General features: G+C 38.6%; 1 protein-coding gene across 1 annotated transcript in view; it reads left to right on the top strand.

The window, feature by feature from the left end:
• Positions 1 to 15351, top strand: part of Birc6 (baculoviral IAP repeat-containing 6) — a 193433-nt gene that overhangs the window by 51841 nt on the left and 126241 nt on the right. The window contains 2 exon segments of the mRNA NM_001170596.3: positions 2109 to 2167; positions 6244 to 7638. Of these exon segments, the coding sequence (NP_001164067.1) occupies positions 2109 to 2167; positions 6244 to 7638 (1454 nt within the window).

Below are 15351 nucleotides of genomic sequence, written 5' to 3'. Positions count from 1 at the left end.
TTTTATCTTTTATCTCAGTATAGCTGGGCAGTACTTGGTTAATACTAAAGCTCTTCTGTAGTTGAAACCTAATGTATTCCTGTGTTAGATTTGCTTATTCTGGCTCCCATGGACCGTATTTTTCCGTCAATTTAGTTTTTTAGGTGTCTTCTAAACCTCTAATTCTCGAAGCTAATTAGCAGGTGATCCTAAGCTTGTTTTGCATTCTTTTTTTTTGGTTCTTTTTTTCGGAGCTGGGGACCGAACCCAGGGCCTTGCGCTTCCTAGGCAAGCGGTCTACCACTGAGCTAAATCCCCAACCCCTGCATTCTTTTTATTATTTTAAATTATATTGAGTTGGTATTGGTTTCTGGTGAAAGTGGAAGAGCAATTGCCCAACTTTCAGGAAGCTCAGTAGTGAACAACAGTAACAAAGCTACTCATGTGACTCATAGAACTGACAGCATTTATCTATTAATATCATTTACAAAAACCCCAAGGCATGGAACCTTTGTCAACATTGTCTTGGTAAACCTCTCAAGAACTTAAACATTGCCTTGGAATGTTGTATTAGGCTCTTTTCTTTTTCTAAGAAGGGTTGGCATAGTTTAGGGACAAGCCCCCCCCCCCCCCCCCCCCCGGCTGTCCTGGAAGTTTGAGCAAAGGTCCTTTTGCCTCAGCCTTTCCAGGAGCAGGAAAGCAGGGCCATGCTTGATGGTCTGGCAGCAGTCTTAAGTAGAGATTACCATTTATATGTAAGACAGCATTAGTACATATCTAAGCACTGTGGATTTTAGTACAGTACATTGTTTTAGATTAGGAAAATTACTTTTCTTTCTGTAAAATGTGTTATTTAGTTTTGTAATGAGAGTATCAGAATTAAAAAATACTGGTGCTATGTTGGTCAGTAGGGTGCAGAGCTTGACTATTTCATTTGAGATAATGAATAAAGGTTTGTGCAGAGAGGAGACCTGTCTTGTCCTTACTCCTGTCTTCTGAATTGTGATTTTTTAAAAAATATTTATTTATTTTATGTATATGAATATACTGTCGCTGTCCTCAGACACAGCAGAAGAGGGGGCATCAGATCCCGTTACAGATGGTTGTGAGCCATGATGTTCTTGCTGGGAATTGAACTCAGGACCTCTGGAAGAGCAGTCAGTGCTCTTAACCACTGAGCCATCTCTCCAGCCCCTGAATTGTGATTTTTAACCTAAAGGTCTCACTAAATGAACACACAAAAAACCACAATAAAAATGAATGTTCATGTAAATATATTTATAATGCATTACATACACACATATGTTCATAAAACTGTTTTTAGTTTTAGAGTAATTGTCTTGAATTTGTCAACGGTAGCTGTTACTATTTTACCACAAGTTCAAGTTTGATTTGACTAGCTAACATTCTCTTTTACTTTTTGGCTTGCTATAAATCATTTCTAGTCAGTTTCCTATACCTATAAATGTTACAGAATTTTAGAGGTTTCCTTCCACACAAACTTTCATTTAACGAATTATAATTTTTTATCAGTTATATATCAAATTGATTTATATCACATGTCTTTTAGCAGTTTGTATATCACTATTGTTTTACCTATATAATAAATAGCATTTAAACACTGCATTTCAGGGCTGGAGTTACAACTCCATTTTGTTTTGTATTAAATGTTTTTTAACATTTATTTATTTATTTTAGGTGTATTTTGTCTGCATATATGTATGTGTACCATGTGCATGTCTGGTGCCCATGGAGGTTTCAGAAGAGGGATTCAGAACCCTCAGAATCAAACCATCTTGTATGTGGGTGCTGGGAACTGAACCTGGCTTCTCCTGAAGAGCAACCGGTGCTCTTAACCACGGAGCCCTCTCCAGCCCTTTACACAGTGTTCACAGTGCTTGACCAGAACATAGTCTGATCCTCAGCCCTGTCCCTTTCAAGCAGGGAGATGAGCTATGCTGTGCTGTGCCTTTGCTTTCTTATGTGGTGTGTGCTCTTCTTTCCATCTGGGGATTAAACCCAAGGTCTTACACGTGTAGGCTCCGACACTGTAGCTGATGTACATCCCGAGCCTGGAAAGTTCACTATTCTTTTTCTTTGAGTTTAAATTTCTTACTTTGTCTTTTAAGCGATGATTTACTGGAGGATTCAGACAGCGAAGAGCATTCCAGATCAGATTCTGTGACAGGTATGTAAAAAATCTTTAGATAATATATTTTATATATCTTTATATTTATACAGTTCAAAATAAATCTTAATACCAATTAATTCATAGTTTCTCAATGAAACTGGAAGTCTTTACTGACACTATTTCAGTTTTATGTTTATCAGAGATCTTGAATTCAGTGTTAGAACATTGTGTCTCATAATTAAAATTTAAATGACAACCATTTTATTCAAAGGGAATACCAGGGGATGAAAATTGTGCTTATTTTATTTGGATGCTATACTCTTTAAATAAGAGTAACGTTTAAATAAAAGTTCTTTATTCTCAGTGAAGTTGAAGCTGTAAAATTGTAGGTGTTGCGACATCAAGTAGACATTGCCTTGTTTACTCATGCAGTTCTAAGGTAAAAGCAGCATAGTTTATCAGGTAGCCCAGGCTCACCTGGAGCTTGTTCTGTGCCTTAGGCTGATAGTGAACTCTATACTCTTCTTGCCTTAATATCCTCAATGTTGGATTATAGACATGTGTTAACATCTGGCTTACATGTGTCCTATTTTTCAGTATCATTCATAGCGGAGGCTAGTGCATCTCAAAATGGTTTTATTACATTTTTTCTTTATGGGTACATGTATGTGTTTGATCATGCTTATATGTGCATTGCTTGAGGAGCTGGAGGTTGATGTGTTGAATGTTATTTTTCCTCCTTAGTTATGAGACTCCTCTACCCTCTTTTGAGACAGGGTTTTATAAAGGGTTTTTGACCTTAGTATTTCTTTTTTTTTTTTTTTTTCCTTTTTTTGGTTCTTTTTTTTGGAGCTGGGGACTGAACCCAGGGTCTTGCGCTTCCTAGGCAAGCGCTCTACCACTGAGCTAAATCCCCAACCCCGACCTTAGTATTTCATGAGTAAACAAGGCAACATATACTTGATGCTGCAATGCCTATGGTTTTATAGTTTCAACTTCTTTGAGTATAAAGAACCTGTATAAAACCAGTTGTTCTGGGACTCACTCTGTAGACAAAGCTGGCTTTGAACCCACAGAGATCCGCCTGCCTCCATTTCCCAAGTGTTGGGATTAAAGGCATATGCCACTGCACATTGAAACAGTCTCTTACAAAATTGGGAGCTTGTCTCTCTGACTTGGCTAGCTGGTCAAGATGAACAGCTGCAGGGTTCCTCCGGTCTGTGTGATCCTCAGTGCGGAGTTACTAATAGATGCCATGCTTAGCTTTTACATGGGTGTTGGGAATCTGAACTTGAATCCTCAGGATTGTGTAGTAAACCTTATTTCAAGCTTATAGTTAGTTGAGACATCTGCCTGTTTTAAAAACTTTAGATGAAAAAAAAAAACCCAACAACAAAAAAAAGAACAAAACTAAAACTTTAGATGCCATTTCAGAATTCCTCTAAGTGACTTGTATTAATTCGAATGTCATAGTTAAAAGAATTGTAAATAATATTAACCTCAAAATTATGAGTGCACAAAAGAGGCATGTGTTTTTCATTGAAGAGTATAAGTTTTGAAAGTTCCTAGTTGATTTCAAAGAGGAAAGTCTTTTTTCTGAATCGTATAGTGAATCAAGGAAACATGACTTCACATGAAGGCTGAAAACAAGGGTTAGCAGGAGAGTTGAGGACAAATTGAACTTTGATGCTAGAAAAGAGCCAAGACAACATCTTATTGCTTAGCTCAGGAAGTATGACTGTTGGAAACTGACTTTGACGCTACTTAAGAAAATAAAGTACAGGATTTCCCAGAGTGATTGAAAGTTTGATTACATGTATATTGCCTAAAAAGTTAATTGTGTCCTTTAGTTTATGTCTGACAGAAACTTTGAATTAAGGCCTGACTGTGGTTCAGTGGCAGAGTGGTTGCCTGACATGCATGAAGTCCTGTGTTCCTTCCAGAGCCCTGTGAACACACATTGAAAATGGAGGAACAGAGTTAGAGATGCCAGCTTCTCATATTGATTATCCTGTGTCCCAGATGTGCATTCCGTGGTTATAAGAGGAAGTAGAATAATAGAGCCACTTGCTATGTTTTTCTTTTTTTTTTTTTTAATATTTATTTAGTATATATGAGTACATTGTAGCTGTCTTCAGACACACCAGAATCTGTTATAGATGGTTGTGAGCCACCATGTGGTTGCTGGGACCTGAACTCAGGACCTCTGGAAGAGCAGTCAGTGCTCTTAACCCCTGAGCCATCTCTCCAGCCCAGAACATCAGATCCCATTACAGATGGTTGTGAGCCACCATGTGGTTGCTGGGATTTGAACTCAGGACCTCTGGAGGAGCAGTCAGTGCTCTTACCATTGAGCCATCCCTCCAGCCCTTATGTTTTTCTTTTGTACGTTTATTTTTCTAGTTATTTGCGTTTTTTGAACAGGGTCTCACACTGTATCTTAAGTTGTCTTAGAACTCACTGTATAGCCCAGACTGGCCTCCTGCTCAGAGTAATCATCCTCATTCAGTCTTTGAGGGTTAGGATTACAGCAGTGAGCCACTCAACCTAGTTTATCATTTCTTCTTAAACAGTTTCATTGTGCATACCATTTACATTATGTGCTAACTTTTGTGCTTTGTGTACTTATTCTGAGTTAATACATACATAGATTAAAACTATTCTATTTGGACAATTTTTTGTCATAACTTTAAAAAGTCTGTTTTTAAATTTAGTACATCCAATAGATAAGTGTCTCAAGGAATATTGTATTTTAATTAAGTTACAAAAATCCCTACTTTTTCCAGTCTGAGAAAGTAGATGTAGACAGTGCCATTCAGTGAGGTGGCCATTTGTTATATAGCCACAGAGTACAGAAGGAATGAACTGGTCCCTCTTCAGCTTCAGTCAGAAAATATTTCAGTTGGAGCAGTTGGTAATATGTGCAGTTAAGATAATCCCAGATGGTGAAAAATGCTGGGTGACACTGTAAGTGAATGTTGGAGGGACTCTATAGTTCAGTGTTAGGATACCTCAGCGGTGTTCCACAGATCCCTTGCTCAATGCTTATTTGTACTTTAAGTTTTTATATAGCCACATCATTTAATATTTCCTTGACGTTTATTGTCACACCTAATTATAAAAGCAGTTCTATTTTTTCTTTATTTTTTCTTTATTTTTGTCTACCATTAGAGTGTTTTTTCTCCCCCATTGTTACTGACTGATTCTTACTGTTGGGAAAGTAAAAAAAAAAAATCAAAATTGGTCGAAAGAATTTTCTTTTTTTTTTCTTTTTTTTTTTTTTTTTTGGTTCTTTTTTTCGGAGCTGGGGACCGAACGCAGGGCCTTGCGCTTCCTAGGCAAGCGCTCTACCACTGAGCTAAATCCCCAACCCGCGAAAGAATTTTCAATTCAGCATTAGATTACCTGAGGTTTGGAAAATTGTCTGTTGTCTCTGATGGGCTTTTGTCTGTATGTGACTGCCAGCACAGTCTTGTGGAGCAAGAGGGAAGAAAGGTGCTTTGAATTTTAAAGCATTAAAAAGAAAGGAACTGAGATTGATATTTTTCTCAGGTGTTTGAGAGAATGCACAAATTATAAAACAAATAATATTGCGTGTATTTTTGGTTTAGAAAGGAAGTCCAGAAATTTTATATTTTAATATCAATTTAAAACAATGACTAAATATACTAATTCTTTATTTACTTTACCATGCCTTCAGGATCAACTTCTTTACTGCTTAAGAAAATAATTTTGAATTTCTTGAGTAGTCTCTTTTGTTTTTTTGTTTTCATATGTAGGGTTGTCTGACATTTTTGTAAATTTCTTTTAAAATATTGGAAATAAACAGTTACAATTTCTGTGTATGCACGTATGTGGGGGCACATGCACACAGGTTAAGGCTAGTGGGGCAGCTTGCAGTAAGTAGTTAGTTCCCTTCCCCTGTCTTGTGGGTCCCAGTGATCATCAAGCTGAGTCTGGTTTCAGGGCAAGAGCCTTTAACTCATGATCTGTGCTGGGCACGAAATACTTGGCGTTCTAGTAGTTACTAATGCAGAGTCCAAATGAATTAGGAAAAATCTCACTGAAGTATTATTGTGATTTATATGAATAGAAGCTGCTGCATCTAATGTGCCATATTTTTCTTCACAAAGGGCACACATCACAGAAGGAAGCCATGGAAGTAAGCCTTGATATAACAGCTCTCAGCATTCTCCAGCAGCCAGAAAAACTGCAGTGGGAGATTGTGGCTAATGTGCTTGAAGACACGGTTAAGGATCTTGAAGAACTTGGGGCGAACCCTTGCTTAACGAACTCTAAGAGTGAAAAGACAAAGGAAAAGCACCAGGAACAACACAACATTCCCTTCCCATGTTTATTGGCTGGAGGTTTATTAACATATAAATCTCCTGCTACCTCACCCATTAGTAGTAATTCTCACAGGTCACTGGATGGTTTAAGCAGAACTCAGGGCGAAAGTATATCAGAACAAGGGTCAACTGACAATGAATCCTGCACCAACTCAGAACTGAATTCTCCTCTGGTCAGGAGGACTTTACCTGTTTTACTTCTTTATAGTATCAAAGAATCTGATGAGAAAGCAGGAAAAATCTTTTCACAGATGAACAATATTATGAGTAAAAGTTTGCACGATGATGGTTTTACCGTTCCACAGATTATTGAAATGGAGCTGGATAACCAGGAGCAGTTGTTGTTACAGGACCCGCCTGTGACTTACATCCAGCAGTTTGCAGATGCAGCAGCCAGTCTCACCTCTCCAGATTCCGAGAAGTGGAACTCTGTGTTCCCCAAGCCTGGGACTTTGGTGCAGTGCTTGAGGCTACCAAAGTTTGCAGAGGAGGAGACTCTTTGTATAGACTCTATAACTCCGTGTGCTGACGGAGTCCATTTGTTGGTCGGACTGCGGACATGCTCTGTGGAATCATTGAGTGCAATAAATCAAGTTGAGGCCTTGAATAATTTAAATAAATTAAACTCTGCACTATGTAATAGACGTAAAGGTGATCTGGAATCCAATCTTGCTGTAGTGAATGGTGCAAATATTAGTGTGATCCAACATGAGTCACCAGCAGATGTACCGGCTCCTTTGATCATTCAGCCGGAACAGAGGAATCTTAGTGGTGGATATTTAGTTCTTTATAAGATGAATTATACCACTCGAATAGTGACTTTAGAAGAGGAGCCAGTGAAAATCCAACATATCAAAGATCCCCAGGACACAATTACCTCGCTCATTTTGCTTCCACCAGACATACTGGATAATCGAGAGGATGACTGTGAAGAACCTGCTGAGGAAATGCAGTTGACTTCTAAGAATGGGATTGAAAGAGAAAAAAAGTCTGACGTTTCTACTCTTGGACACCTGGTAGTAACCACTCAGGGAGGATACGTAAAAGTATTAGACCTTTCAAACTTCGAAATTTTGGCCAAAGTGGAGCCTCCCAAAAAGGAGGGCACTGAAGACCAGGATACATTTGTTTCTGTCATTTACTGCTCAGGCACAGACAGGCTGTGTGCATGCACCAAAGGTGAGCTGTTTGCTTGATTCTTGTGTGGCAGTTGTCTATGTGTGAATTTTAGGTCCATGTAAGAGATTATTTTTTCTTTCTAGATTTTAGTTTTTTTTTTTTTTTTTTTTTTTTTTTTTTGTTATTTTTTTGGTTCTTTTTTTCGGAGCTGGGGACCAAACCCAGGGCCTTGCGCTTCCTAGGTAAGTGCTCTACCACTGAGCTAAATCCCCAGCCCCGATATTAGTGTTTTTAAAGCCATTAAATTTATTTTTTAAATTTCCCTAGGCAAGAACTCTATTTTAAATAACTTAGTCCTCTGAAAGTATCTTCTCAGCTGAGTTTATAAGTTTACTTGGGACAATGAAACTCCAGGGTAATGAGATCAAGGGCAGCCTGGATTGTGTAGCAAGATAGATCTTTGCTTAATTTCAAGGATCTAGTATTTTGGTATTTTGTGAATACTGATTGCCTATATTTGTGGACTCAGTTTCCTTAGCAACTTGGATAAGAGGGCCCATGTGACAGCACACATAAGATAAGCTGCTGAGGGAGGAAGGACTTATTGGGCACGTGGTTTCAGATTTCAGTTTGTCACCGCTGGGCACATATTAATGATTAGGGAAGCTCCTGTCATGGCAGCTACAAAGCAAGGGTGTGTGTGTATGTTGTCCCCTATATTCAGGGAGCGCCCCCCCCCCCCACTGCCTCAGCTGTGTGCAAAGGCTCTCATAGTTCACTTATAGATGTGTTTTCCCCATCTTAACTCCCATAGTCTGTTGCTTAGGTTTGTTATAATCAAATAATACATATAAAATTTCTGACACATATTACTTCTGGAAAAAACAACTAGCAAGTAATCTTTAGTTTTGTAAGATGTTAAGATATTTGGTCTTCTTTTATAATCCTTGGTAAAAATTAGTTTTGCAACATGTGAGACCCCTTTGGATATTGTGCACTATATTTCTCTATATATTTATTTGTGTAAATCAAATAACTGCGCAAATATTACTGGCATTTTGAGGTATAACTTTTGCTATTGGTAGGTTAGCTGGAATTAATAGGGCCTAGATGACACAATTCGTGAAGCCTAGATGACTATAACCAAGAGTTGATGGATATAAGAAAAGCTACACAAGGCCTTATCTGTGCTTTGGTAGTTATTAAGCTGAGTTTTTTTGTTAAGTACAGTCCTAGGACTTAGCCAAAGAGGGTAGTAGATAATGCATTAATTGGTTCAGGCTACAAATTTGCACTACATCTAGTTTAATACTGAAAGAGGGGAAGAAATCTTCAAATTACATTAAAATAAAAGTAAATAGATACGAAATAGGAGCATTCAGCGTAACTTCAGAGTGATAAAACTTTGAAGGACAGGCGAGGCTTGAGAGTAGCTCTTTTAAGTGCTAGAAGGTTTCAGGGATCATATGTACTAGTTTGTTACTCTTTTTTTTTTTTTTTTTTTTTTTGGTTCTTTTTTTCGGAGCTGGGGATTGAACCCAGGGCCTTGCGCTTCCTAGGCAAGCGCTCTACCACTGAGCTAAATCCCCAACCCCTAGTTTGTTACTCTTAATGATCACACTAATTTTATAATGCATATGCTTTTTATAGAGGCCATTTTGTAGAACAGTAAACTTAAGTGAAGGAGAGTTCAGAAACTAATTACAGGGCTAATAAATGGCAGAGAGTCATTCTGTTGAGTTTGTTGTCAGTGTCTTTTAAACTGTGTATACTGCTCTGTCAGAGTTTAACAGAAGCTGAAGAATCTTAATGAATTCCCTGTAGTATTCAGTATGGAGGGTCTGAGAAGTTGCCATTTTGCCATAAATTGCCCAAAATGGTGCTTCAGTGGTTTAGTCCAGGGCACATACTTATAGGATCCTAGTATGTGTAGAAATGTAATAAGCGTTTAACTATTTCAATTTTCTTGGATGAGATATACTTTAGTAAGAATCTGAAAGTAGATTTGTATATTCTTAGAGTTAGGATAGTAGAATTACCAAGAAGCAATCTCTTGTGATAAGTTGATTTTCCTGGCTGTCCTTGAACTCTCTTTCATGTGTACTACGAGGACCAACTTCTGGATAGCTAAAACAAATATTTTTTCCCTATGTGTAAGCTTATGAATATGCAGTTCCAAGGCTGACAGTGAGAGTTCTCCCCTAACTCTCCATCTCCATTGAGGTAGGGTGTCTCAGTTGAGTCCAGCTTTTGATCAGTTATTCTGGCTAGCCAGCTTGTTCCACATGTCCTGACTCAGGCTTTTGAGCACTGAAATTGCGAGAGGCCATCATACCTTTCTGACATTTACCTGAGTTCTGGGGATCCGAACTAGTCTTCATGATTATATGCAAACTCTTTTATGTACTTAGTCATTTCTTTAGCTCTAAAGTTTTATTGTGAAAAATAATTGTAACAGGAACAAAAGCTAGGAGTATTATACATTGATATTATACTTAATACATTTACATATATACAGCTATATATTAAGTAATATTTTTGAGTAATGTTTAAATCATATTAAGTGTATTTTCCTCCTCATTCATCATGTCTCTGTGGAGAAAACTTTGAAATCTTTTCTACTGGCTTTTTGACATGTTAATGTGTGTTGTTATATGCAGTATATAGTAGTTACCCCAGAGCTGCTTGCTGATATATTAGTGTGCATTGATTAACCGTTCCACATTTCCCTCTTTTCGAAACCCTGGCCTGTGTAACTATCATTCTGTTGTGAACTTACATGAGATCAGCTTTTTTACATTTCACAGGAGTCACTTCACTGAGGTACTTTTCTGATTTATTTTAACTAACATAATTTCTAGTTCTATTCATGTAATTGGAAATGACAGGATTTCATTGTTTTTTATGGCTGAGTAGTATTGTATTGTGTACTTGTCCAATTGTTCTTTTCATTCATTAGTTTAAGGGTACTTAGGTTGGTGTCTATGGTAAGTTCAGCGCTTCTGTGAACTGGGTTGTGCAAGTGTTCCTTTGACACCGTGGTGGTCTCTGACACTATGCGGCAGTGGGATTAATGGAGTACAAGGCTCTTTTGACACCGTGGTGGTCTCTGACACTATGCGGCAGTGGGATTAATGGTCTGACACTATGCGGCAGTGGGATTAATGGAGTACATGACACTATGCGGCAGTGGGATTAATGGAGTACAAGGCTCTTTTGCTGTGAAAGGTTCTTGAGAAACGTCCATCTTGTTTTTCTGTTTGTTTTTCTTTTTTCTTACACATTTGTATGTGTGCACAGCTTCCTCCTTCCACTATAGGTTCCCGGGATTGAACTCATATTATCAGGCTTGGCAGGAATTGCCACTAAACTATCTCATGGGCCCCTATATTGCTTTGATATGTTTTTAAAAATAATGTTAAAAAACGCTTAAGTTTTATGTGGTGCAGTATTTTCGTGTGTGTACGACTGTGCGCCATATTCATGCAGTGTCTGGGAAGGCCAGAAGAAAGCGTCTGACCCTCTCTGAGGGACCACAGACGGTTGATAGCACCTTTTATGTATGCACTCTGCCTATTCTCTAATGCTTCGAGTTAGGTCTGCACTCCATTGCATGTTTCTTACTGGTTATTGTGCTTATTTATTTATGTATTTATTTTTATTTATCATACTTTTAATTCTTTCTTTTTTCCCCCATCTTTATTAAATTCGGTATTTCTTCTTTACATTTCAAATGTTATTCCCTTTCCAGGTTTCCAGGCCAACATCCCCCTAACCTCTCCCCTTCCCATGGGTGTTCTGCTCCCCATCCCCCCCCATTACCACCCTCCCCCCAAGAAGCCCGTTCACTGCGGGTCCAGCGTTGGCAGGACCAAGGGCTTCCCCTTCCACTGGTGCCCTTACTAGGCTATTCATTCCTACCTATGAGGTTGGAGCCCAGGGTCAGTCCATGTATAGTCTTTACGTAGTGGCTTAGTCCCTGGAAGCTCTGGTTGCTTGGCATTGTTGTACATATGGGGTCTCGAGCCCCTTCAGGCTCTTTCAGTCCTTACACTGATTCCGTCAGCAGGGGTCAGTAGGGCTCCGGTTCTCAGTTCAGTGGTTTGCTGCTGGCATTTGCCTATGTATTTGCCATATTCTGGCTGTGTCTTGCAGGAGAGATCTACATGCGGTTCCTGTCAGCCTGCACTTCTTTGCTTCATCCATCTTATCTAGTTTGGTGGCTGTATATGTATGGGCCACATGTGGGACAGGCTCTGAATGGGTGTTCCTTCTGCCTCTGTTCTAAACTTTGCCTCCCTATCCCCTCCTAAGGGTATTCTTGTTCCCCTTTTAAAGAAGGAGTGAAGCATCTGCATTTTGGTCATCCTTCTTGAGTTTCATGTGTTCTATGCATCTAGGGTAATTCAAGCATGTGGGATAATATCCACTTGGGTTCTTTCCAGCTTCTGGCTATTATAAATAAGGCTGCTATGAACACAATGGAGCATGTGTCTTTGTTATTTGTTGGAACATCTTTTGGGTATATGCCCAAGAGAGGTCCTCAGGTAGTGCAATCCAATTTTCTGAGGAACCTGCAGACTGATTTCTAGAATGGTAGTACTAGTCTGCAATCCCACCAACAATGGAGGAATGCTCCTCTTTCTCCACATCCTGGCCAGCATCTGCTGTTGCCGGAGTTTTTGATCTTAGCCATTCTGACTGGTGTGAGGTGGAATCTCAGGGTTGTTTTGATTTGCATTTTCCTTATGACTAAAGATGTTGAACATTTCTTTAGGTGCTTCTCAGCCATTTGAAATTCCTCAGCTGTGAATTCTTTGGTTAGCTCTGAAACCCATTTTTTTTAAAAAATAGGGTTATTTGTCTCCCTGCAGTGTAACTTCGTGAGTCTTTTGTATATTTTGGATATGAGCCCTCTGTCAGTAGGATTGGTAAAGATCTTTTCCCAGTCTGTTGGTTGCCGTTTTGTCCTAAGAACACTGTCCTTTTCCTTACAGAAGCTTTGTAGTTTTATGAGAGCCCATTTGTAGATTCATGATCTTAGAGCATAAGCCATCAGTGTTTTGTTCAGGAAATTTTCTCTAGTGCCCATGTGTTTGAGATGCTTCCCCACTTTTTCTTCTATTATTAGTTTGAGTGTATCTGGTTTGATGTGGAGGTCCTTGATCCACTTGGACTGAAGCTTTGTACAGGGTGATAAGCATGGATCGATCTGCATTCTTCTACATGTTGACCTCCAGTTGAACCAGCACCATTTGCTAAAAATGCTATCTTTTTTCCATTGGATGGTTTTAGCTCCTTTGTCAAAAATCAAGTGACCATAGGTGTGTGGGTTCATTTCTGGGTCTTCAATTCTATTCCATTGGTCTATCTGTCTGTCTCTGTACCAATACCAGGCAGTTTTTATCACTATTGCTCTGTAATACTGCTTGAGTTCAGGGATAGTGATTCCCCCTGAAGTCCTTTCATTGTTGAGGATAGTTTTAGCTATCCTGGGGTTTTTGTTATTCCAGGTGAATTTGGAAATTGTTTTGTCTAGCTCTATGAAGAATTGGATTGGTATTTTGATAGGGATTGCATTGAATCTGTAGATCGCTTTTGGCAAAATGGCCATTTTTACTATATTAATCCTGCCAATCCATGAGCATGGGAGACCTTTCCATCTTCTGAGGTCTCCTTCATTTTCTTTCTTCAGAGGCTTGAAGTTCTTATCATACAGATCTTTCACTTGCTTGGTTAAAGTCACACCGAGGTACTTTATATTATTTGGGACTATTATGAAGGGTGTCATTTCCCTAATTTCTTTCTCGGCTTATTTCTCTTTTGTGTAGAGGAAGGCTACTGGTTTATTTGAGTTAATTTTATACCCAGCCACTTTGCTGAAGGTGTTTATCAGTTTTAGTAGTTCTCTGGTGGAACTTTTGGGATCACTTAAATATACTATCATATCATCTGCAAAAAGTGATATTTTGACTTCTTCTTTTCCGATCTGTATCCCCTTGACCTCCTTTTGTTGTCTGATTGCTCTGGCTAGAGCTTCAAGAACTATATTGAATAAGTAGGGAGAGAGTGGGCAGCCTTGTCTAGTCCCTGATTTTAGTGGGATTGCTTCAAGTTTCTCTCCATTTAGTTTAATGTTAGCGACTGGTTTGCTGTATATGGCTTTTATTATGTTTAGGTATGGGCCTTGAATTCCTATTCTTTCCAGGACTTTTATCATGAAGGGGTGTTGAATTTTGTCAAATGCTTTCTCAGCATCTAATGAAATGATCATGTGATTTTTATCTTTCAGATTGTTTATATAGTGGATTACATTGAAAGTTTTCCATATATTAAACCATCCCTGCATACCTGGGATGAAGCCTACTTGATCACCACGATGGATGATTGTTTTGGTGTATTCTTGGATTCGGTTTGCAAGAATTTTATTGAGTATTTTTGAGTCGATATTCATAAGGGAAATTGGTCTGAAGTTCTCTTTCTTTGTTGGGTCTTTGTGTGGTTTAGGTATTAGAGTATTTGTGGCTTCATAGAAGGAATTCGGGAGTGCTCCATCTGTTTCAATTTTGTGGAATAGTTTGGATAGTATTGGTATGAGGTCTTCTATGAAGGTCTGATAGAATTCTGCACTAAACCCGTCTGGACCTGGGCTCTTTTTGGTTGGGAGACTTTTAATGACTGCTTCTATTTCTTTAGGCATTATGGGGTTGTTTAAATGGTTCATCTGTTTTTGATTTACCTTTGGCACCTGGTATCTGTCTAGGAAATTGTCCATTTCCTCCAGATTTTCAAGTTTTGTTGAATATAGGCTTTTGTAGTAGGTTCTGATCACTTTTTGAATTTCCTCTGATTCTGTAGTTATGTCTCCCTTTTCATTTCTGGTTTTGTTAATTTGGACATTCTCTGTGTCCTCTGGTTAGTCTGGCTAAGGGTTGATCTATCTTGTTGATTTTCTCGAAAAACCAGCTTTTGGTTCTGTTGATTCTTTGTATAGTCCTTTTTATTTCTACTTGGTTGATTTCAGCTCTGAGTTTGATTATTTCCTGCCTTCTACTCCTCCTGGGCATATTTCCTTCTTTTTGTTCTAGAGCTTTTAGGTGTGCTGTCTAGCTGCTCTCTCCTGTTTCTTTCTGCAGGCACTCAGAGCTGTGAGTTTTCCTCTTAGCACAGCTTTCATTGTGTCCCATAAGTTTGGGTGTGTTGTACCTTCATTTTCATTAAATTCTAAGAAGTCTTTAATTTCTTTCTTTACTTCTTCCTTGACCAGTTTATGATTGAGTAGAGCATTGTTCACCTTCCATGTATATGTGGGCTTTCTTTCCTTATTGTTATTGAAGACCAGCTTTAGCTCATGGTGGTCTCATAGGACTCATGGGATTATTTCTATCTTTCTGTATCTGTTGAGGCCTGTTTTGTGGCCGATTATATGGTTAATTTTGCAGAAAGTACCATGAGGAGCTGAGAAGAAGGTATATCCTTTTGCTTTAGGATAGAATGTTCTATAAATATGTGTTAAGTCCATTTGGTTCATAAGTTCTGTAATCTGTCTATGTCTCTGTTTAATTTCTGTTTCCATGATCTGTCCATTGATGAGAGTGGGGTGTTGAAATCTCCTACTATTTTTTTGTGAGGTGCAATGTATGCTTTGAGCTTTAGTAAGGTTTCGTTTATGTATGTAGGTGCCCTTGTATTTGGAGCATAAGATATTTGTGATTGAGAGTTCATCTAGGTGGATTTTTGCTTTGATGAATATGCATTGTCCTTCCCTATCCT

The sequence above is a fragment of the Rattus norvegicus genome, chromosome 6 (assembly GCF_036323735.1).
Source record: "Rattus norvegicus strain BN/NHsdMcwi chromosome 6, GRCr8, whole genome shotgun sequence".
NCBI lineage: Eukaryota > Metazoa > Chordata > Mammalia > Rodentia > Muridae > Rattus > Rattus norvegicus.
The sequence above is the reverse complement of the archived record's forward strand: the minus strand, read 5'-3'. Positions and strand labels throughout refer to the sequence as shown.